Source organism: Nicotiana tabacum, chromosome 3 (assembly GCF_000715075.1).
Source record: "Nicotiana tabacum cultivar K326 chromosome 3, ASM71507v2, whole genome shotgun sequence".
In the NCBI taxonomy this organism is placed as follows: domain Eukaryota; kingdom Viridiplantae; phylum Streptophyta; class Magnoliopsida; order Solanales; family Solanaceae; genus Nicotiana; species Nicotiana tabacum.
This window is the reverse complement of record NC_134082.1, coordinates 727412-751347: the sequence shown is the minus strand read 5'-3', so window position 1 is coordinate 751347 and position 23936 is coordinate 727412. Positions and strand designations below refer to the sequence as shown.

The 23936-nt window shown below is 36.5% G+C and overlaps 3 protein-coding genes across 5 annotated transcripts; 1 reads left to right on the top strand and 2 right to left on the bottom strand.

Moving 5' to 3' along the window:
* Window positions 1-3003: 3003 nt before the first annotated feature.
* Window positions 3004-3929, top strand: LOC107825354 (mitochondrial import inner membrane translocase subunit TIM17-2-like). Its single transcript, XM_016652204.2, has one exon. The coding sequence runs from the start codon at window positions 3112-3114 to the stop codon at window positions 3769-3771; it is 660 nt and encodes a 219-aa protein (XP_016507690.1). The 5' UTR covers window positions 3004-3111; the 3' UTR covers window positions 3772-3929.
* A 241-nt stretch (window positions 3930-4170) lies between these two features.
* Window positions 4171-8972, bottom strand: LOC107825353 (uncharacterized). 3 transcript variants are annotated; one of them, XM_016652203.2, is made up of 9 exons: window positions 8833-8972; window positions 8098-8131; window positions 7596-7769; window positions 6989-7078; window positions 5112-5177; window positions 4892-4983; window positions 4758-4805; window positions 4573-4680; window positions 4171-4369 (listed from the first exon to the last, which is right to left on the bottom strand). In XM_016652203.2, the coding sequence occupies exons 1-9, from the start codon at window positions 8883-8885 to the stop codon at window positions 4336-4338; spliced, it is 699 nt and encodes a 232-aa protein (XP_016507689.1). In that variant the 5' UTR covers window positions 8886-8972; the 3' UTR covers window positions 4171-4335. The 3 variants fall into 3 exon arrangements, with proteins under 3 accessions (XP_016507689.1, XP_016507688.1, XP_016507687.1); XM_016652202.2 differs by lacking the exon at window positions 8833-8972 and adding an exon at window positions 8260-8726 and having other exon boundaries at window positions 4171-4491; XM_016652201.2 differs by lacking the exon at window positions 8833-8972 and adding an exon at window positions 8260-8726.
* Window positions 8973-10476: 1504 nt separating this feature from the next.
* On the bottom strand, window positions 10477-17453 carry LOC107825352 (uncharacterized). The gene is made up of 8 exons (XM_075249024.1): window positions 16713-17453; window positions 16549-16582; window positions 16052-16225; window positions 14848-14937; window positions 11424-11489; window positions 11204-11295; window positions 11069-11116; window positions 10477-10983 (listed from the first exon to the last, which is right to left on the bottom strand). Exons 1-8 carry the CDS (start codon window positions 16997-16999, stop codon window positions 10863-10865), a joined length of 912 nt encoding a protein of 303 aa, XP_075105125.1. The 5' UTR covers window positions 17000-17453; the 3' UTR covers window positions 10477-10862.
* Between the last annotated feature and the right edge of the window lie 6483 nt (window positions 17454-23936).

Genomic DNA, 23936 nt, shown 5'->3' with positions numbered 1-23936 from the left:
TATATAAAGGGGAGATTTTTTTATTTTGCACACTGTTAACACGCATATCAAAGTAATACAAATTTTGTTTTTGTCTTCTAGTTATTATTCAAAGCGTTCTTCGGTTATTCTCTTCTTTAATCGCAGCCGAGCTTATATTGAGGGTCTGATCGAGGACGAATTTCAATTAAAGAATTACAAGAAAATACACTTGACTTCACACCATAACAAAAAAATAGCCTATGTTTTAAGTTTTACCCGACCTAGCCCATATTGTACATATTTTTAAAGCATTAGCAAATTCAAAATCTATGTTCTTACAACCATTGCTTCTAAAAACTATGGAGTTAAATATGTGTTCTCACAATCATTGTTTTCACTCTCTTTTCTTCTTACATCTTTTACATATGCTTCAAGGGGTCGTCCGCCATTACTGTTTCTCCCCCGTGTCACCTGGTTGCAATGTAAGAAAATTGAAGAGTAGAAGTCCACTTTTGAAGGTCATTCAACGCTTTGCTTTCAAAAATAAGATTTTTTGAGTTTGTTAGTTGTTTGGATTAAGTGTTATTCCAATTGATTGAAAATATCAAAAGGAATTCAAAATTTAAGTTTGAAGTGATTTGGAGTAGATTTGAGTAAGATTTGAGTTAAATTTCAGAAAAGATGCAAGGAAGAAGATGAAGTCAGTTTTTTGTATAATTATGTATAATCTTGTATAATAGTGTATATGAGTGCAGAAACACATTTTATACACTTTTATACACATTTATTCAAGCGTATGTAAACGAACTTCTTTCATGTTTTTCAGTTGTAATTCTTGTTCAAAACTAGTCCAAATCTCCATTAAATGACTTCAAATATTATATATAACCTCCTTATACTATTTTTAACAATTCTAAATAACACCCACTCCAAATTTATCACAAAATCAAATTCGAAATCTAAACCCACATATTTAAGCTTGTTAAAAATCTAATTTTCACCACTCAAATGGATTTGATTTGTTAAACTAATATTTGAGTTACAATTATTGATCTGAAAATTAATTTAAAAGCTTGAGCATTTTTTTAAAACTAAATAGTAATTTCGAGAACCTATTGGAGTTGGATGTTGAATCCTAGCCTATTATTTTTGGGTTAGTTGGTTGTAAATTGAAATATGAGCTATACAATTGAAAAGTAGGGATCTCATTTGTTCTTATGTGAAAATTTTCCAATTTCAATGTTCAAACTTAAGATCATGCTTGATCATCACATCACGATTGATTTGATCGTTCATTTTTCTTTAATTTGATTACTTGTTATTCTTAGACATTCGTATTGAATTAAATCACGTATCCTTTAAATCGTGTACAAATTTAATTATTACTCATTTTGAGGGGAAACATAACTCTTAACTGTGATTTACTAAGGAATATAAACGGTTTATGCCATATCAAGTTAGACGCAATGTATGTAATATAGCTTACGATATAGTTGTTACAGGACATAGTACATGTATCTATACTAGGGACTTGATTTAAATATCAGCTATATTTAATTAAATCTGCTGTTTACACCAAACTATACTAATTTATCATATAAATTTTAAAATAAGGTAGAATATATAAACTACTCAGTTAAGTAATCTTAATCTTTGTTTTTTTATTTGGTTCCTGTGGCAATTCCTCGGTGGGAAAAGCCATTGAAATTAAACTAAGAAGAAACTAAGAGAAAAGAAAGGAAAATACATAGATAAAATTGGTTTTTATTCAATATGGACTATAAAAGGTAACTACACTGTATTTAACTAGAAAACACATAACGGCCTAGACATGTGTCGACTAACAGTAGTAACACCTTTACGGACCGAAAAATAAGTTTAGTTATTATTATTTGAATCCTTGTTATTTATTTTTCAGTCCCTAAAGGTGTCACTATTGTTAGTCGACACGTGTTTAGGTCGTTGTGTTGTTTTCTAGTTAAATACCGAATAGTTACCTTTTGTAGTCTATATCGAATAAAAACCAATTTTATCTCTGCATTTTCCTTTCTTTTCTCTTAGTTTCTTCTTAGTTTAATTTCAATGGCTTTTCTACCGGGGAATTGCTACACTTCCTTGATAATCAGGAGCATTTCCTTCTATATATTTCCATATCGCGATTCCACAGAAGTGGTTGATATTTAATTCCTAACTTTTAGGCAAAGTAATGCATTTACTATTTTGCCATTTGCCTTTTCAACAACAATGACCCGGTATAAATCCCATAAGTGGGGTCTGAGGAGGGTAATATGTACGCAGACCTTACCTCTACCCCGAAGGGTAGAGAGGATGTTTCCAGAAGACCCTCGGCTCAAAAAAAAAAAGAAGCAACAGAAGCCGATATATTAGTACCATAAAAATGCATAATAAAATAACAGCAATATAAGAGCAATATAAGAGATATGAAATACAGAATACGAAATACGAAATACGAAATAGATGGCTGGTATAATAAAACTAGCAGGTAAAGCCCTGCATCAATAGACGACCAATGACATTCTTAGTCTAACTCCTAACTAGCTAGTCTCACTCTATTGTACTGTAGGAATATTCACAACTTTCCCCTAACCTACAACCTTAATGCTCGACCTCCATAATTCCTTGTCAAGGGTCATGTCATCAGTAATCCTAAGTCGCGTCATGTCCTGTCTGATCACCTCTCCCCAATACTTCTTAGGTCGCCCTCTACCTCTCCTCGTGCCCACTACAGCCAGTCGCTCACACCTCCTCACCGGTGCATCAGTGCTCCTCCTCTGAATGTGCCCGAACCATCTGAGTCTTACTTCCCGCATCTTGTCCTCCATGGGGGCTACGCTCACCTTCTCTCAAATATCTTCATTCCTAATCTTATCCATCCTTGTATGCCCGCACATCCACCCCAACATCCTCATCTCAGCTACTTTTATCTTCTGGATGTGTGAGTTCTTTACCGACCAACATTCAGTTCTATATAACATGGTAGGCCTAACCAATGCTCTATAAAACTTACCTTTTAGTAACATTCAGTGCCATTTGCCTTTTCATTCAAGTAAATTAAAAGAAGTATAAATACGACGGCTTTCAACTCCTCCCCAAAACCCTTCCAAAACCCTATTTTTCTTCTTCTCTCCAATGGGAACGCCAGAAACTTCTAGAGAACCATGTCCAGATCGCATCCTCGACGATCTCGGCGGCGCTTTCGGCATGGGCGCTGTAGGCGGCTCCGCTTTCCACTTCATCAAAGGAATCTACAATTCACCCAAAGGCGAGCGGTTCATCGGTGGAACACAAGCGGTTCGAATGAACGCGCCGAGGATCGGCGGTAGCTTTGCCGTATGGGGCGGTTTATTCTCCGTGTTTGACTGTACCATGGTTTACGTCCGACAAAAGGAAGATCCTTGGAACTCTATTTTCGCGGGCGCCGCCACCGGAGGGTTTCTTCAGATGCGGCAAGGTGTACGTGCAGCGTCAAGATCCGCGATCTTCGGTGGAGTACTCCTTGCGCTCATTGAAGGTGCTGGTATTATGTTGAATAAAGTTATGGTTCCTCCTCAGGAAGCCCCAATTTTTGTTGATGATCCTTTAGGGTTACCAGGTGGGGCCCAAGCCCATGTTCCGGGTAGTCAGGCCCCACAAGAATCGATGGCGTCATATTCGTCTTCATCGTCGTGGTTTGGAGGGTTATTTGGGCAAGGAAAGAAAGAGGAAGAGAAGAAGACTGGCGGAGGATCAAAGGTGGAGATTTTGGAGAGTTTTGATTCGTCTATACCTCCCACTTTTGAATTTAAGTGAAATTAGAGGTGATGTGATTCAAGCTAGTAGCTGTTGTGGTTGGAATATAATGGGAATGAGCTTCTAATCAATAGAAACAATTTTAAAGCACTGATCTTTGTTGTAGGATAAATGTGTTTCACTTTAATTTATAGAAAGAGCTGCTTATTCTTACCTAATTGAATACATTAGTTTGCATGTCAATTTATTCTGTTTTGCTTACACTGTGGTCGTCTTCTTGAGGCGAGTTCTATCGGAAACAACTTCTATGCGTACACACTATCCTCCCCACACCCCACTTTGTGGACTTTGTGGGATTTTACTTGGTCGTTGTTGTTGTTACACTGTGTTCATAAGTATCACAAGCTTGAGGTAGGTTGTTTAACAGCAACCCTGAAATTGGACTCATCTAAGCATTGCTTTTGGGCAATCACATGGTGCGTAAGAGTGGGCACCATTTGTATTATATATTGAAGTTTGTTTAGTATAATTGTGTCGCTGAGAAAAGCAATTATATATTGTTTCTTGTATATGCATACAACAACAGCAACCTCAAATTAGAGTACTTTTTCGTTATATTCTGCTTCAAGTGTGCTTCTTCTCCATAGCAATCCTGCCACTGCATGCCATAAGATAGATGATAGATTAGCAAAAGGTGCATTTTGAGGGGCATGTTGCAGTATGCCAATGCTATTGTGATCATGCCGTGAAGTTTGAACTCCGTGTTATCCTATATCACTCCTATATGACCAAGAAAATCTTGAAGATTTAGAGATTGAACTGGGAAGTTTTCAAAAAAGGCAGGAAGATCAATAATATGACCTAAGAAATGCCTGTGGAAACATTCTCGAGAACAGTCGGCCTTTTGCTTTGATAAGCAGAGCATATATTCCGTAACAGGGGATGTGGACCACAGCCAAACCAAGATACCTGAAACCAACTTCTCCATTTTAGGATATCTAAATTGTAAAGGATTCAAGAATGTCAACAGAGACTTTAGTCATTACCACAAAGGTGCCCATGGAGTGTTAAGTTCCAAGAAAGGATATGGCCACCTGCGCGACAAGGAACTTCAATTAACCACAGAAAAAGAATGCTTTTTTACATATGAATGTGCGTATGATGGTACATGTTTATTTACCAATTTAAGCAGCACGCGTGTAGAGTCCACTGGAAAACAACATAACAACAGCTCCACAGGACAAAATAAGTGAGACCAAACCAAGTAAATTGCTGAAACACAAAACAGCCATCTCCTTTTAGATTTTACAGGATATCGACAACTTATAGCAAGCATTGTAAGGGTTTCCAAAAAGCTTGCTGCGGTTGGGCATGGACATGGGAGAAGCTGTTGCACTTACAAGATTGTTCAGGACTGAATCAAGAAGAAGAAAAATAGCATTTACAGAGTGCATGCATCCAATTAGCTGTCATGTCAACAAAAATTAACAATTAGAGAAGTTATTGAGTAAAATAAGCTGCAATTTGAAAATGATTCAGACTACTTCCATGAAAAAAAATGTCCTTGCAAAAGAAGCTAAGAAAACAAAAGGAATAACACCTTCGACGTTTCAACTATGTGAATTCTTTCAACGACTAGGAAAACATTTCAATTTACATCAAAGGTTATTGAACTTTAGAGTCTTCTGATAGAGCCATATGTGCAAGTTTAACAATGGAGCTCCATTTTTGCTGAAAGCATGCAATCTTATTTTGTAGTCACAAGAGTATTTGCTGATTTCAGTATTAACTACAATAGCAAGTTGAATTCCCTTTGCTTGACTTTGTAAAATTACATATTTGTGCTCAGAAAGAAATGCATTCTTAGTCCACCATCATGGTCCCTCTCTCTCTTCACCGTTTAAGAGCAATAAGCAACACTTGCATGGATTATCAGAAATTCCAAAGGGAAATCACAAGCTTCTCAGATTTTTCGAATGGTGTATGCTGAATGTGTGCATAGTATTTGGATAGAAAGAAACAAGAGAGTCTTAGAGAAATCAAGTAGAGGATGGTAAAGTATTGCCAGGGAGATTGCATATATTTGCAGTATTAGAGCCTCACCTAGAAAAAATAATGTACTGCAAAAATATATGTTCTAGCTAGATAGCACGGTTCCTGATTTGGTTTTGTTTGTTTCTTAGTTTCTTTGGATAGCTAGCTGTGTTGGCTAAGCTATGGAATTGTATTGCTGCTTTGGTAATTAATAAAATTTGTAGTTGCCAAAAAAAGAGTCATTGACCTACTGTTGCTCCATTTTTCTGTATGATTTTAGAAGGAAAATGCAACTTGTTACCTAATAAAGGGCAGGCATCTTTGGATCATCCATTTACTTTGAGTTAGAGCTATATTTTGACCAATACATTTGAGGTTGTAACTTGAGTTTTGCACAGTCTGATAATGTTATGAGAACTATGGAATTTCATCTTTATAATGTTGTTTCAGGAAATAAATAGAAACTTGTAACTATGGAGCTAAATCATTAAAAAGTTGGTATTCAGAATGCAAAATGCTATTTTTCCAACAATAGTGTAAATTCTTAGACGGTTAGGAGGTAAGCTTGCAATTAGTTAGTAACTATGCTCTGTGTTCTAAGCTATGTCGCGCAGACTCTCCAAAATGGCGCCTCACCCGTGTCGGATCCTCTAAAAATGTACTATTTTTGAAGGATTCGACAAGCAGCCACTGATATTTTTGGAAAGTCCGAGCAACATAGGTTCTAAGGTGACAACAAAGATGTTCCTCAAGGATGTTAGGGAACAAAAGCATTGTGGTCATCTAAAGTTCCAAACTTTCTCATGCAAATACCATGATCATAGCTGAGTTCGCCCGTCCCCTACCTGTTTCTCTCCCTTCTTTCCAACCTTTCTCCCCCCATCTTTTTCTGGTTTAAAGGTTAGCATGAGGTTTTAATGAAGTAGAAAGGACTATCAATACGCCCTATTTGCATTTTCTATGCATGGGAGCTTTCTGTAATAGTTGACGATATCACGCTCCTTTGAGAAATAACCATGATTTGGTGCATAATCTAGATGGAACACGTTAAATGACTGATACTTTGATCGTATAAACTAATATTCTGAATTTTTGACATGGAAAAATGCGTACCCTTGATAAAAACTTGAACTAAAAGATTTTCTTTAGATGGTTAGAGGAAGAGTAACATTCTAAAGGGAATGCAGTGAGAGCTAAACATGATGCATATAATGCTGCAGCATTTCAAATAAAGATGACTCACCAGGGTCAGCTTAAAGTTCTCGCCCGTCATAAATGGGAGCAAAAGACACCAAAATACAATATCTGTCAACATTACAGCACCTGCACTAGTCTATGAGAAAAAGATGAAAAAACTTGTGTCAAACTTCTAACTACAAACTCATATGAGTTGATCAATTTAAAAACAGCTTTTAGCTATTTGGATTATCGTGAAAGATTAGCTTATACATCAAAACAGAACTCTATCATTTACTTGTCTTGCTTCTTCATTTCCTTCATTTTGGAAAAAAGAAATACTATTCTTTAAATGCAAAGTGGGCCTCTCTTTTGCCTGGTACCGAATAGTGATGTCGGAAGAACCGTATCACAGATAATTTTGGAAGCATACTATATTATTTTGTTGCAACGGTTGGCTGAATTAAGCAGTTGTTATTGAAATTAGGCCAACAAAATTGTTTCAGTCCATCCACCAAAATGAAACCACAAGAAATATCCTGCCTTTCTAACTTGCAAAACTTTGGAATTCATACAAGTTTCATAGCAACCAACTACCACTTTCCATAACTGTATACTCTCCAGGGATAGAGAATTCATAAAAACATCCAAATTTGACAGTTTCTAACGCTAACCTGATAAATAATTTGCATTAAGTTTTCCCAAAATCCAAGTCGTTGCTCACAGGATGCCCCATTGCTGATGTTCTCTTCAGCAGCAGTTTTAAGAAATTTCTCTCTCCCCCCGTACCGGGAGAGGGGATTTCTTGTATACAACCAGCATCCCCGCGCCGATATAATGGTTCCCAGCTGCAATACAAGCACATATTATGGTCAGCTATCAACCGCAAACATATTAACTCTGTAAGTATTCACTAAATATACAAGAGAGCGTTGCTCTGGTGGTAAGCACCCTCCACTTCCAACCAAGAGGTTGTGAGTTCGAGTCACCCAAACAACAAGGAAGGGTGTTCTTAGAGGGAGGGATGCCGAGTTTGTATTGGAAACAGCCTCTCTGCCCCAGGGTAGGGGTAAAGTATGCGTATACACTGCCCTCCCCAGACCTCATTGGTATTATACAGTATTCACTAAATAATGAGCTGCAAGAAATTGGAGAAATTATTATATATGTCCGTACAGCAAAATAGACCCCAACCAAAGCAAACGTCCACCTGGAAATTAAGCAATTAATTAGAATATCAGATCAGTTAAATTCTATTGAATTGCAGAATATATTCTGAATTATGAATAAATACACAAGTATATTTAGAGAATTAGGAAAAAGCAGGTGATTAAGTACTGTGTGTAGAAGAAGAAGACGAAGAAGCCTAAGTTAGAAACCGTCTGATAAAGCAAGAAAGCCATGGAAAGAAAGGCGAAAGCTCTGTAGAAGAGAAGCCAAAGAGGATGGAGATTTCGCCAACATGGGACCCACAGATCAGTGGACTTAGTAGGGTACTCTGTGTCCTTTCGCTGCCTATTGATGAGCCTCAAAGCTACAGTAGTAGGGATGATGAAGATTAGAGCACACACGGCAACTTGCCATTGAAGCCAGTACTCTAAACCCAAGCTTTCTTTGGCCGACATCACTGTTATCTTCTTTGGAGCAGATCAATTAGTTGAAGAAAAAAAAAAGAATATGAGAGGGAGTAGTAGCAGCCAGCAGTTTACTAGCTGAGCTACTGGATTGAAATTTTTCTCAGTGGAATAGTTGAGAGGCCATGGAATTGGAGATTGGAGGAGGAGTTTCCATTTTATTACTACTTTGGAAATTTCAATTTGGGTACAGGCATCTTGAATACAGCTTACCATAACCAACAACAACAACCCGTTATAATCCCACTTACCTTACCCTAACGTAGGGTCCCCTTACCTTACTCTAACGTAGGGTGGTAGAGAGATTGTTTCCAAATAGAAACCCGGCATACTTCCTCCAAGAATTTTCCATCTTGCTCTTGGGGAGACTCGAACTCAGAGCTTGTCGATTGAAAGTGGGGATTTACCGTCACAACAACACTCTTGTCAGCTTACGACAACCGAAAAGTAAAAAAACGGTGGTTGGTAGTTGTCATTCTGAATTTCTCGATTCAATTTTTTTTTTTTATTTCAAGAGGAGAAAAAATGGGTGATGTAGGGCCAACAAGGTTTGTTTATATATTTATTCCATATAATTCATATTTCTTTCTTATATAATTATTTAATATAAAATTATTTTATACCTTTAATTTTTAAATAATATAACCTATAAGCAAATATTATGCATTATACATAGTAATGTATAACTCAAATAAAAATAAAATCATTGATGAGATATAATTAAATAAATATTACATTATCATAAAATTTAGTATTATTTTTACATAAATATTCAACTTACAAGATTAGTATGTTGCTCCCATAAATGCTCTATTAATGCATTATAAAGTGCAAAATGAGTATACACTCAATATTTTAATGATATTGGTGGATCTGGAAGCAGCCTTCCAAAGTACTAGATTATTGTTGTAATTTTCTTATCACATTATGTTATTTAATGTATTTTCAATTTAATCTATGTCAGTCTCTATTGAATTAAATATTTATTTTTATGATAATCAATGAACATTGTGCTATTTATTAACAACATATTATATTTCAATTTTGCATTTTTTATTTTTTTGATGGTTATATATTTTTATACAATTATAACATAAGAAAATAAAATTAAAATTTTATATAAAAATAAAATATACGACAATTAATTTATAAATTTTAAACACCAAAATTAAAATATAAATTAATATTATAAAGATATTATATAAAATTATAATTAATTATATAATTATAATATGTTAAATTAAAAGTGTTATATGATAAAAGATAATATTAAAATAACGGTGAATAGTAATGGTGTTGATGAATAGTGTTACACCAAATTTGGTGTAACACTATTCACACACCAAAATGGTGTAAGAAATGGTGTTGGGTTGGAGCAAAAAACACCAAATCTTGCACCAAAATGGTGTTTGGTGTCAAGATTGGTGTTGGGTTGGAGATGGTCTAAGGATAGCCCGGTGCACTAAGCTCCCGTTATACGCGGAGTCCAAAGAAGGGCCAAACCACAAGGGTCTATTGTATGCAGTCTTACCCTGCATTTATATAAAATGTTATTTTTAGGGGGTGACAAATAGACGGGTCGGATCGGATATGGGCGGACCTAATTTCAGCCTTTTAGTGGGTGGGTTTGATGGCAGGGATGCGGTCTAATTTTGAGTGGTGCGATATTTACTTACAATTTTGAATCTACCAATCATTTTTATGTTAACGACTTGTATATCTCTATTTCTCTGTAATTTAAGAGATTACGAGCTGCATAACGTGGGCTTTAATTTCTATTTTATGCACAAGGTGGAATATTGATGAAATATCTAGAAGAACTGGTGAGATTTTTTTGAAGAAAATAATTTTAAAAAATTCATGGGACCTGCAAAATACACATATCACAAAGTAATGATAGGAGAAAATTAGTAGGACCACATTTACAAGTGTCAAAAAACTATGAATGAGTGGAAGATGTGGTAGTAAAAAGTATTAAACTTTGTCCACATCAGTAGCAATTGAACACCACCACCACAACAACAACAACAACAACAACCCAGTGTAATCCCACAAGTGGGGTCTAGGGAGGGTAATATGTACGCAGACCTTACCTCTACCCCGAGGGACAGATAGGCTGTTTCCAGGAGACCCTCGGCTCAAAGAGGTTGTTTCCACATCAGTAGCAATTGAACACCACGAAGGTCATATGTGTTTAATAGTACTCAATCATTAAGTAAAGGACCAAAGTTGATGTTCCGGCTTTAAAATCTGATGCAAGTTTAGGGGCTGTTGGGCCTTTTTGCCTTTTCATAAATGGCAGGAAGATCAATAATATGACCTAAGAAATGTCTGTGGAAACATTCTCGAGAACAGTCGGCCCTTTGCTTTGATTAGCAGAGCATATATTCCGTAACAGGGGATGTGGACCGCAGCCAAACCAAGATACCTGAAACCAACTTCTCCATTTTAGGATATCTAAATTGTAAAGGAATCAAGAATGCCAACAGAAAAGGCATGTCTTTAATCATTACCACAAAGGTGCCCATGGAGTGTTAAGTTCCAAGAAAGGATATGGCCACCTGCGCGACAAGGAACTTCAATTAACCACAGAAAAAGAATGCTTTTTTACATATGAATGTGCCTATGATGGGTACATATTTATTTACCAATTTAAGCAGCACGCGTGTAGACTCCACTGGAAAACAACATAACAACAGCTCCACAGCACAAAATATGTGAGACCAAACCAAGTAAATTGCTGAAATACAAAACAGCCTTCTCCTTTTAGATTTTACAGGATATCGACAACTTATAGCAATCATTGTAAGGGTCTCCGAATAGCTTGCTGCAGTTGGACATGAGCATGGGAGAAGTTGTTGCACTTACAAGATTGTTCAGGAGTGAATCAAGAAGAAGAAAAATAGCATTTACAGAGTGCATGCATCCAATTAGCTGCCATGTCAACAAAAGTTAACAATTAGAGCAAGTATTTGAGTAAATAAGGTGCAATTTGAAAATGATTCTGATTGCTTCCAAAAAAATGTCCCTACGAAAGAAGCTAAGAGAACAAAAGAACAAGGCCTGTGACGTTTCAACTAAGGTGAATTCTTTGCAACGACTAGAAAAACATGCGAGTAATTCAATTTGCATCAACTCATCAAGATTCATGAAATTTGGAGTCTTCTGATAAAGACATATATGCAAGTTTAACAATGGAACTCCCTTTTTTGCTGAAAGCATGATATCTTCTTTTGTAGTGACAAGAATATTTGCTGATTTCAGTATTAATTACAATAGCAAGTTGAATTCCGTTTGCATTGACTTTGTAAAATTACACATTTGTGCTCAGAAAGAAATGCATTCTTAATCCACCATCATGGTTCCTCTCTCTTCACGTTTTAAGAGCAATACACAAGACTTGCAATGGATGATCAGAAATTCCAAAGGGAATCACAAGCTTCTCAGATTTTTCGAGTGGTGTATGCTGAATGTGTGCATAGTATTTGGATAGAAAGAAACAAGAGAGTCTTTGAGAAATCAAGTAGAGGATGGGAAAGTATTGCCAGGGAGATTGCATATATTTGCAATGTTAGAGCCTCACCTAGAATAAAAAATGTACTTCAAAAATATATGTTCTAGCTAGATAGCCTGGTTCCTGATTTGGTTTTGTTTGTTTCTTAGTTTCTTTAGACAGTGATGTTAGACTAAAAATCCATGTTTATGCATGTAGTATGCCCCAACCTTGTTAAGTTTAGTGCAAATATTTGTGACTCGAGCTTAATAATAATATTTTTATGCGTATAGCTCAATCGGAGGTGATATAGAAGGATTATGCATAAATTGAAGAATTTAGATAAGTATGGTTTTCGGCGTCCAGATTTGAGCCAGGAACAGTTCAAAACGCAAAAGACAGCACTACAATGAATTGAGCGCCCAGCTTTGCGCCAGGCGCGATTCAAAATGTTGACGCGAGAAACTTTTCCTATTTCGGCCAGGGCTTGGTAGTTTCAACCCTGCACTCCCCCAACATGTATAAAAGGGGTTCTAAACCTATATTTTTTTTTTAGAGAGAGACATTATTGGAGAGGTAAGAAGGCTACAGAAACACTTGGAAGCAACGAATCACAAGAGCTTTTTCTTTCGTTCTTCCTTAATCTTTATTTTAATGCTTTCAATTATTATCATGATTGTTAGTATGGTTATGAGTAGCTAAACTTTTTCATCTAGGTTTGATGGAACCTCTTGGAGGATGACTTTTAATTACGTTTAGTATAATCTAACCTTTGAATTTCTCTACTTATTTAATTACGTGCTTATTTTAGTTGATTGAATGTCTATCAATTGATTATGCCTATTTAGTGTGTGTTGCTTGATAAAGAGTGCATATTTAGGTTGTTGTCGAACAACGTCACTCCCAAGGTATATGAGAGATCAATATGCTGGGTTTAAAGGTGGCTTTAGAGATTATGAAACCTTGGTGTGATCTTAGTGAGCGGTGAACTAGTGCCAACAAGTGTAGTTCGAGAGAATATGTCTAGTAAATTGTGGTAGTTGCTCGAAAGAGAATTACGATACCGGAAGTGCTCACGATCAGTAGAGAATACTTAGGCAATATTATAGGAGACGTAGCGGGAAGGATTCCGACAATTGAGGAAATCATAACTCTAGACCTCCTTAATCTTGCCCCCAAAACCTTAGTATCTTTAGTTGTTAATTTACAATTTTAATTTGCTAGTTAATTAGTAAGAAAACAGAATCTTAATATTTATAACTTAGGAATTGTTCGAACTTGTCTTCTTAGTGATACTTAACAGTTACAGCAAAACCTTAGTTTTCTGTGAGATTCGACTTCGGACTATATTTGCAATGACCGCTTATCCTTTTTAGGACTAGAGTTGGGCGTGATGTTATGGAACTGTATTGCTACTTTGGTAATTTAATAAAATTTGCAGTTACCAAAAAAAGAGTCATTGACCTAATGTTGCTCCATTTTTCTGTAAGGTCTTTAAAGGAAAATGCAACTTGTTACCTAATAAAGGGCAGGCATTTGGGATCATCTATTTACTTTAAGTTAGAGCTGTATTTTGAACTATACATTGAGGTTGTAACTTGAGTGTTGCACAGTCTGATAATGTTACGAGAACTATGAAATTTCATCTTTTATAATGTTGTTTCAGGACATAAAATAGAAAGTTGTAACTATGGAGTTAAATCATTAAAAAGTTGGTATTCAGAATGCAAAATGCCATTTTCCCAACAATAGTGTAAATTCTTAGACGGTTAGGAGGTAAGCTTGCAATTAGTTAGTACTATGCTCAGTGTTCTAAGAAGATAACAATTTCCTCAAGGATATTAGGGAACAAAATCATTGTGGTCATCTAAAGTTCCAAATTTCTCATGCAAATACCCTGATCATAGCCGAGTTCGCCCGTCATCTAAAGTTGACGATATCACTAGATTTGGTGCATAGTCTAGACTGTCCTAGATAGAACACGAGAAATGACTGATGCTTTGAGTCATATTGACTGCTATAGTCAACTAGACCTGTTAAATGGGTCGACCCGACCCGTACCCGTTGACTCTTGGCCCGTGGGTCCTTAACCTGGTCGATCCGGTTCACTTTCATATAGGGGCCGGTCCGGATTAGACCCATTAACCAAAACATGTTGACCCGATCCGAACCCGTAACCCTTAACCCGGGCCCTAATGGGCCAAATCTAATTTAATTAAAAAAAGTTAAAAACTAATAAATGATAAAAATTTCAAACTTTTATACATATATACGAACTTGAAATTACTAGCCATCGTAGATAGCACCGGGTTGAATGGATTTAGTTTCTTTTTATAAAAAATATATGTAATATTTTTATTAAAATAAATCTTACTGAGCTGGTCGACGTCCAATTAGTCAATTAATCGCTCTACTACCACATTCATAAGGGTGGTCCGGGCCGGTTGACCCGTGGGTCAGTTAACGGTTCGGGTCCGGTCCGGTTCAGTGGGTCAAAATATTGTAGCCCGGCCCAGGCCCCTTAAATTAATGGGTTGGTCTGGTTAGGGTTCTGTGGGTCACGGGCCGGTTAAAGGGTCAATTTTAATGGGTTATGTGGGCCGGTTGTGGGTTGACCCGGCCCATTTGACAGGTCTATAGTCAACTATTGGACATGGAAAGATGCGTGCCTTGCTAGAAACTTGAACTAAAAGATTTTCTTTAGATTATGAGGGGAAGAGTAATATTGTAAAGGGAATGCAGTGAAAGCTAAACATGATACATATAATGCAGCATTCAAATAAATTAAAGATGACTCACCAGGGTGAGCTTAAAATTTTCGTCTGTCATAAATGGGAGCAAAAGACACCAAAAGACAATATCTGTCAGCATAACAGCACCTGCACTAGTCTACGAAAAAAAAACTTGTATCAAATTTCTAACAGTAAACTCATGTGAGTTGATCAATTTTAAAACAGCTTTTAGCTATTTGGATTATCGTTGTATGACCCAAAATTTAGATTTAGGTTTTTATACAATTAGAATTATAGTAAAAAGGTTAATCTCCGTCAATATTAATGTCCAAATGATAGACTTGTGTATTTATGAAGAATACCGCATGTGTACTATTGGATAACAATAGTATGGAGCAATAATGGAGTAATAAATGACTCAAGAATATGAAAGAAAGCAATAAATGATAATAAACATTTAAGTAAATAATGGAGTAAAGTTCACCCGACAAAGGTGAAATTTCCCAATGATTCTTCTGACTATGATGGATAATGATAAGCCTTTTCTTCTTAGATCGGGTTAGAAAAGACAGATAGATAAGTAATAAAGGTAAACTTTGTATGTATGTGATAGAGTGAGAATCTTCAGAGAATGTCAATATTGTTTTTCTACAAAAAATGTCAAATCCCCTTCTATAACTACATATCTTCCTCTTTATAAGGGTACATATGCCACAAAACCCTATATAGTACAAGAAGAATATTCATTAAAATATTCTTTTGGGAATATAAATCTTGGAACTAGCCATTAATGCATGCCGAAGAGAGGTGCTCGTCCTCGTCCACGGATCTCGGACCACCTCGACCTCGACCCCGTCAACGACTCGCCATCTTCTCGTGACATCGACCTTTTGAAATCAAGTTAACGTGTCATATCGACAACACATGGCAGCCTCCAAAGGTTTCATTTCCGTTGACCTAGTCAACATATGATATGAAGTTTTTTGCATATACAATCGTGACAGATTAGCTTATAGATCAGAGATAATACTATATTATTTTAATTTAATTGTTGCTGAATTAAGCAGTTGTTATTGCAATTAGGCTAACAAAGTTGTTTCAGACCATCCACCAAACAATATTCACAAGAAAAATTCTGCCTTTCTATCTTGCTAAACTTAGGAATTCATACAAGTTTCATTGCAGCTAACCCACACTTTCAATAACTGTATGCTCCCCAGAACCTAGGGTATTTGGGAAAACATCCAAAATTGATAGTCTCTAACACTAACCTGATAAATAATTTGCATAAAGTTTTCCCAAAATCCAAGTCGTTGGTCAGAGGATGCCCCAAAGCTACTATTCTCTTGAGCAGGTGTTTTAAGAAATTTCTCTATCTCCCCGCGCCGGGAGAGGGGATTTCTTGTATATAACCAGCATCCCCGCGCCGATATAATGGTTCCCAGCTGCAATGCAAGCACATATTATGGTCAGCTATCAACCGCAAAACATATTAACAACAACAACAACAACCCAGTATAATCCCACTTAGTGGGGTCTGGGGAGGGTAGTGTGTACGCAGACCTTACCCTACCCTAGGGTAGAGAGACTGTTTCCAAATAGACCCGACATCCTTCCTTCCAAGAACTTCCCACCTTGCTCTTGGGTAGACTCGAACTCACAACCTCTCGGTTGGAAGTGGGGGTTACTCACCATCGGAGCAACCCCTCTTGTCAAGTATTCACTAAAAATTGAGCTGTAAGAGAAGACTGATATTATGTGTCCATACAGCAAAATAGACCCCAACCAAAGCAAACGTCCACCTGGAAATTAAGCAATTAATTAGAATATCAGATCAGTTAAATTCTATTGAATTTTGAATATAGTCTGAATTTTGAATATACACATAAGTATATGTAGAGAATTAGGAAGATGGCGCAGCTGATTAAGTACTGTGTGTAGAAGAAGAAGTCGAAGAAGCCAAAGCTGGAAACAGTCTGAAAAAGCAAGAAGGACATGGCAACAAAGGCGAAAGCTCTGAAGAAAAGAAGCCAAAGAGGATGGAGATTTCGCCAACATGGGACCCACAGATCTGTGGACTTAGTAGGATACTCTGTGTCCTTTCGCTGCCTATTCATGAGCCTCAAAGCTACTGCAGTAGGGATGATGAAGATTAGAGCACACACGGCAACTTGCCATTGAAGCCAGTACTCTAAACCCAAGCTTTCTTTGGCCGACATCACTGTTATCTTCTTTGGAGCAGATCAATTAGTTGATGAAAGAAGAAAGAATATGAGACGTAGTAGCAGCAGCAGGTTACTAGCTGAGCCTACTGGATTGAGTTTTCTGCCATGGAATTGGAGATCGGAAGAGGAGGAGTTTCCATCATATTACTAGTTTGGAAATTTCAGTTTGGTACAGGCATCTTGAATCCAGCGCACAACAGCAACAACAACCCATATAATCCCACTTAGTGAGGGTTATATGTACGCAAACTTTATCCCTACCCTGAGGTAGAGACTGTTTCCAAATAGAAACTCGACATCCTTTCCTCCAAGAACTTTCCACCTTGCTTCTTGGATAAACTCGAACTCACAACCTCTTTGTTGTAAGTGGAGGTTGCTTGCCTCTGCTCATTTCTCATTTCTGAATTTCTAGATTCAACCTTTTCTTTTTCCTTGTTTTCTCCATTGTTTTTCAAGAGGAGAAAAAAGGGGTGATGTAGGGCCAACACGGTTTGTTATACTATTTTTTTTAAAACAGAGACATACAAGAACAATCAGGTGCACTAAGTTCCCGTTCTGTGCGGGGAAGGACCCGACCACAAGAGTCTATTGTTGTAGTCTTACCTTGTATTTCTGCAAAAGGTTGTTTCTATGGCTTGAACTCGTGATCTCCTAATCACATGACAATAACTTTAACAGTTTTCAGAAGTGATCTTAGAAACCAATCACTTTCCGGAAAAAAAATCTCAAATATTGTATTCAAAAATTGTGTTTTCTTTATGGTAGTCACCTAGTCTTTAGGATTCTTACGACTGAGCAGAAATACAAATTGTAGGTTTACAAATTGTAGGTAATTCCTTATCCATATCAATGGCATTTGTCACTACTGCCAAGACTCCCCTCCAGTAATAGAGACGTATAGGAGTAGTAATTTATACTACAAAACTATTAATCCGTCAAACTTCTTAATTTTAACTGTGAATTTAGATATATAATCTTTAAATTAATTTTTAAAAACTTATATATTTAAAAACTACGTAAAAAGTACAATAAATCACAATTATTAATAAGTCAAAATTTTCAAAAGGCATATAAAAAGCTCACAGTCAAAGAAAAACTAATTTGACTATCGAAATTCAAACGATGCTACATAAATTGGAACAAATGAACTACTTTATTTGTCTTGTTTTATATAATACTAAGTAAAATATAGTAATTAAAAATAAAGTTTAATATAATAATCTTTATATATGTATTACATTACTAATAATAAACAAAAATATTAAAGTTTGGTGAAAAAGTTAAGTAATTTGATAGAAATACTTATCACAAAATAAAGTATAAAAATTTGAAAAGTTAATTGGATTTGAAGCATTAAAAGTTGATGGTCTCGCCGTTCAGGCATATTTCACCGATGAAGTAATCAATAATATTGCACTTGTAGATTAGTCATTAGAGTGGGAGAGGAACTAACTTATTTGGATACAGTAATGAAGTAATTAGTGACGCGGTCGGGTGTTTACAATTAACTAAATAATTAATTTTAAGAATCAACAAATTAAAATAAAAATGCATATCAGTTAACAATGGTTAAAGTGTCAATTACATGATACGTTATTCTCTATTTCTTGTTCACAAATTTGCTTCTAGAGAAGTAATAAATGCCTTCATTTGTGCTTTTAGTTTCTCCTTTGTGACCCATGGTACATTGGTGAGAGTCACGAGTGGTTAGATTTTGACATATAATGTTTAGAACCAGACGATTGGACTGTGTATTGCCAATTTACAACAAGATGATTGTTGAGTTTAGCAAATTGCAAATTATTCTTGTCCAATCCTGATTTCTTTGCATGTAGCTACTTTTTTTACAACTTTCGTTATAATATAGTGGAAGGTTCTTTTAAACATATGATTGTGGACAACATATCAAGGACTCATTTTTCATGATTAGTATGATCTTTTGGAATATTAGGGGGTGAGATTCAAAAAGACCATTCATAAATTGAAAAATCTTATTAGCATCAACAACATTTTATATGTTGCTATCCTTGAACCTATGGTTAGTAAGGACAAGATTAAGGACTACATGAGATTCTTGGGATTCCAGGAATGTATCTCTCACGACAGTGGAAAAATATGGTGAATGTTAAAGAACATCTGTCATACCATTGTTTCTACCAATGATGAACAACACATTATTATCAAGATTGAGGAAGGTCATTCCAACACTACTACTGCCATTACGGCTGTTTATGCCAAATGTACTTTTAGGAAAAGAAAAGACTTATGGTCTAGCCTAGAAAATAACAGCAATGGTATTAATGCCCATGGTGCATTGAAGGAGACTTCAATGTTATCTTAGAACCTGATAAAAAACTTGGTGGTAACCCTCATAGAATGTCTAAGAGCTTAGATTTAATGAATTGTATGGATAACTGCAGGGTGACAGATATTGATTTTTCTAAAGCTAAGTTTACTTGTGTAACAATTAGAGGCTTAGTAAAAGAATTTGAAAAATACTAGATAGAGTTTTTATCAATGATATATGGGCACAAAAATTTCAGAATACTACTATCAAACATCTAGTGAGAACATGCTCGGATCACAGGCCTTTGCTTATGAAATATTTTGATAAGACCAACCACCACATTAATTACTTTTGATTTCTTAATTTTTAGATCAAACAAGACGACTTTCTCAACATTGTTAAAGAGGTATCACTGACAACAATATATGAAGACTCCAAGCTAAGCTGAAACTTCTTAGAAGAAAGCTAAGTCAATGGTCTAGAGAATCTATAGGAAATATCCAAAGTAATATTATCAAGTGGGAGGAGCAAATTCAAAGCCTCGAAGAAATGGATATTATCAACAACACAGAAGCAGACAGAAGCGAAACTAACAAAGCCCATGTGAAATACATTAGATGGCTAGATATGCAGGAGTCCTTAAACACTTGGAAGGATAATATAAAGTGGTTTGGAGACGGAGATAAGAACACAAGCTATTTCCACAGTTTGCTTAGAGAAAAAAGGAGAAGACTTCAATTGGATCGGAGTAAAATCATAAAGGGAAATAGATTCAGGGAGACGAGAAGATTTCTAAAGCAGGTATCAAATATTTTAGTGCCATATTTAACCCCCTATCTCCAAGAAGATCCTTCTATTTTGAATTGCATCGCTAAGGAAATTACAGAAGAAGACAATGTATTTCTTAATGCAATTCCAAGTGAAGAGAAGATTAGAAATGCAATATTTAACCTGTCAACCACCAGTAGTGCTTGGCCAGATGGGTACAATGGATCCTTCTTCCAAAATTGTTGGGACACCATCAAGAAGGATATCATAGCCTTTGTTATTGACTTCTTCCAATGTAAGCCTCTGACTAAATTCTATACTCATATTTGTCTTGTTGTTATCCCCATGAGTGTTTCCCCTTTAACTTTTAATGAATTTAGACCTATTAACCTTTTTAGTTATACTAACAAGATTATCTTTAAAATCTTTTATATTAGGCTGGACCTTTTGCTTACTAAGTTAATCTCTGCTAATCAAAGTGGTTTTGTTAAGGATAGACTCATTACTGAAAATGTTCTTTTAGCTCAGGAAATTATTCAATCTATCTCTAATACTAATAAATGTGGTAACGTTGTAATGAAATTGGACATGGCTGAAGCCTATGATAGAATGTCTTGGAACTTTGTTACTACTGTGCTTAGGAAATTTAGTTTTGCGAAAATTCGGGACATGATCTTTAATCTTCTGTCTAGTAATTTGATAGGTTTTCAATATCTTTGCCTTATATTTTGATGATCTAACAAACTTAATGTCAAGAACCAGATAGGAAACCTGACTCACTTGGATTACACTGAATCTAACGGATTCCAGCCAAATGTGAACTTGCTACAATTTCAGGAGGTATGAACCCAGACAAGGACCTGATACTCTTGTTGGCTCCTCACAGCAGTACAAAGTCAATTGGACACAACTGAAAACGAAGAGTATGTCGCACTGCACTGTTTCTAGCGCTCACTCATTCTCGGACCAACTCAAGTGCTCACATCACTTCAAGTGATCATTCTCAAGGTGTACTTACAATAAGTCTATACAAAGCATCATTCAAGTTACTCAACTGAAGTCTTTGAATCTGTGCGGTGTGCACAAGAACCAAATTAGGAACCTGATCCCTTGGTACTTCTCTGACAAAAGTCCAAGTCAACTATACAACTGGAACGCAACTGAGTGACTGATCGCAACTATACAAAGAGGAACCAGATCAGGGACATAGCCCCTTAGGGTTCTCTGACAGAAGTACAAGTCAACTACAGCTGGAAAGCAATTGCAGAAAGTGACTGACTGCAACAACGCAACAGACAGTGTAGCAGTCACTTCCCATTGAGATTGGACATCACTAAGGATGTCTTGTATAGTATAAACCTTATGCAAGGCCCAAGTTTCAGGTTCTAATGCTTGAAAAACTCAAAAAAATAAAATATTCTCTCAAGTGTTCAAGAACCTCTCTCAAGAACAAAGCTGCTGCAACCTCAAGGACCTGATCCAAGATCGAAGATATTTTAAGTCCTTAGGTTTGTAGAGTCTTTGTCATTTGTTCTTCATTGTAACTCCTATCTAGCTTTCTTAGAAGTATTGATTAGGTTGAGTCATAAGAAAAATCCTTTGTAACCGTAGGGTGACAAAGTAGCTTGTGGTGGAAACATCACAAGTTAGTCAAAGTCTTTGTAACCGTAGTGTGACAAAGTGGCTTGTGGTGGAAATACCACAAGTTAGTCAAATTCTTTGTAACTAGGATAGTTATAGAGTGGCTTATGATGAGAGCATTACAAGTTAGTTGAGGTCTTTGCAATAGAATTATTGTAAAGTGGCTTGTAATACGGAGATTGCAAGTTAGTGAAGTTAAAAGCCTACAGGTGTAGGTCATGGTTTTTTGATCCCCTTGTGTGGAATTTTTCCACGTAAAAATCTACGGCCTTATTTACATTCTGTTTTACTAGCATTCACAACAGAACCCGATAAAGGACCAATTACTCTGCTATTTGGTGGACTCACACAAACTTAGTACTGTATCAAACTGATATAGGACCAGATCCCTATACAGTTTGGTTCATTTGTACTCTCAGGGGAAACACATAGAGAAACTGGTTCTCTATACAATCTGGTGGACGCACGGTCTCTAACAAGTGGTATTAGAGCAGGTTCTTCCTATCAGGCTAATACCTAGGAAGGATCCTCATGGCTGCTCCACCAACTCTTGAAAGGAGAGAACCAAAGAAGGAAAAGTACCGGGTACTTAAAGCTGCTAACAATGATTCGAGTGAGGAAGACAGTTACATAGCTTACTTTAAGAAAAAGTTTCAGAAGATGGTCAGAAGAAATGGAGAAATGCTAGAAAGGGACAACTCTAACAGATCAAAGAACAATGATCTTTGTTACAAGTGCGGAAAGAGTGGACACTTCATGAAAAATTGTCCTCTCTTGAAGCAAAGATTCTCTAAGAACTTCAAGAGAAAAAGATCAGCTGAATATGACTCAACTGTTGCTTTAATGGCTCGATCAGATGAAGATAAAGACCATCACAACAAAGAGGTAAATTTCAGGGATGTTTAGAGAAATCTGAAATCCTATTCTCCAAGAAAGCTCATGTCTTTAGCTAAGGTATTAATCAATGCATTTCATAGTCTTGTGGAGAATAGGGATTCTTTGACCTTAGAGTTAGCAGAATCTGAACAAACTAGAGTCGACTTAGTGGCTGTAGTTACTGACCATAAGAAAACCATTGAAACTTTTAGAAAAAAAAAGAATGATCTTTTGGCAGAAATTACAGACCTAAGGGAAACAATAGTAAAACTTGAGATTAAGTCAAAACCTGAAAAATCTGGAAAAGGGAAGGAGATAGCCATTGAGGAACACATTAGGCTTGAAAATGAGTTGAAAGCTGCTAGAACTAGGATATGTGGTGAATTCGAGAAAAATAAGCAACTTCAAGCTAATTGAAGAGAGTAAAAAATGACCTTGATAAATCTCTCAAGTGGACCTGGTCCTCAGATGCTGTCACTGCCATGTACTTCAAAAATAGTGGAAACAGGCAGGGAATCGGGTTCCAATAGGAGAAAACTCCTTACAACCCTCATAGCAAGTACGTCACAGTTCCTGATAATTGGCCGTGTACCTATAGTGGGAACAATGGGCACTTCAAAGAAAATTGTCAGGCCAGGGCTCAATCTGTTCAGAAAAAAAAAGTGTTTGCTGACAAAGTGACTACTAACAAGGGACTAGGTACCGCTCGCAAGAAACGGATATTGTGCATGGACTAGAAAAGCACTTATACATTCCTTCTATCATAATAAGGGACCTAAACTAGTTTGGGTTCCTAAATCTAACCCATAATTTAGATGTGCAGGGAACAGTGAGAGGAAGTGGACTGCAATGGATCATGGACAGTAGATTCTCAAAGCACATGACTGGAAATACCATGGATTTTCTCTCACTGAAAGCCCCCCAAGGAAGGGATGCACCTTTTGGAAAATGGAAAGAAGGGGTACGTTCTAGGTATGGGAAAAAAAACAAGGTAGAAGTTCGTGTCTAAGCTGGTGATATGGGCTGCTTGAATGCAGTTGATAATGATTTGAAGACCTGGCATAAAGGATTGGGGGGATACAAGTTTCTCACTTCTGGATATATTGATGAAGAAGGACCTGGTCCATGGTCTGTCAAACTCAAAATTCAAAGAACACGGAGCATGCAATTCCTATGGGAATATTGAGCAGGAGTGAAAAGAGGTGCATGATCAGACCTTTCCTGAACAAAACCCCCTATGAGTTGCTCAATGAAAGAAAACCAAAGATAACTCATCTGAGAACCTTTGGATGAAAATGCTATGTTTTCAACAACGGGAAGGACCAGCTTGGGAAGTGTGATGCAAAAAGTGATGAAGGA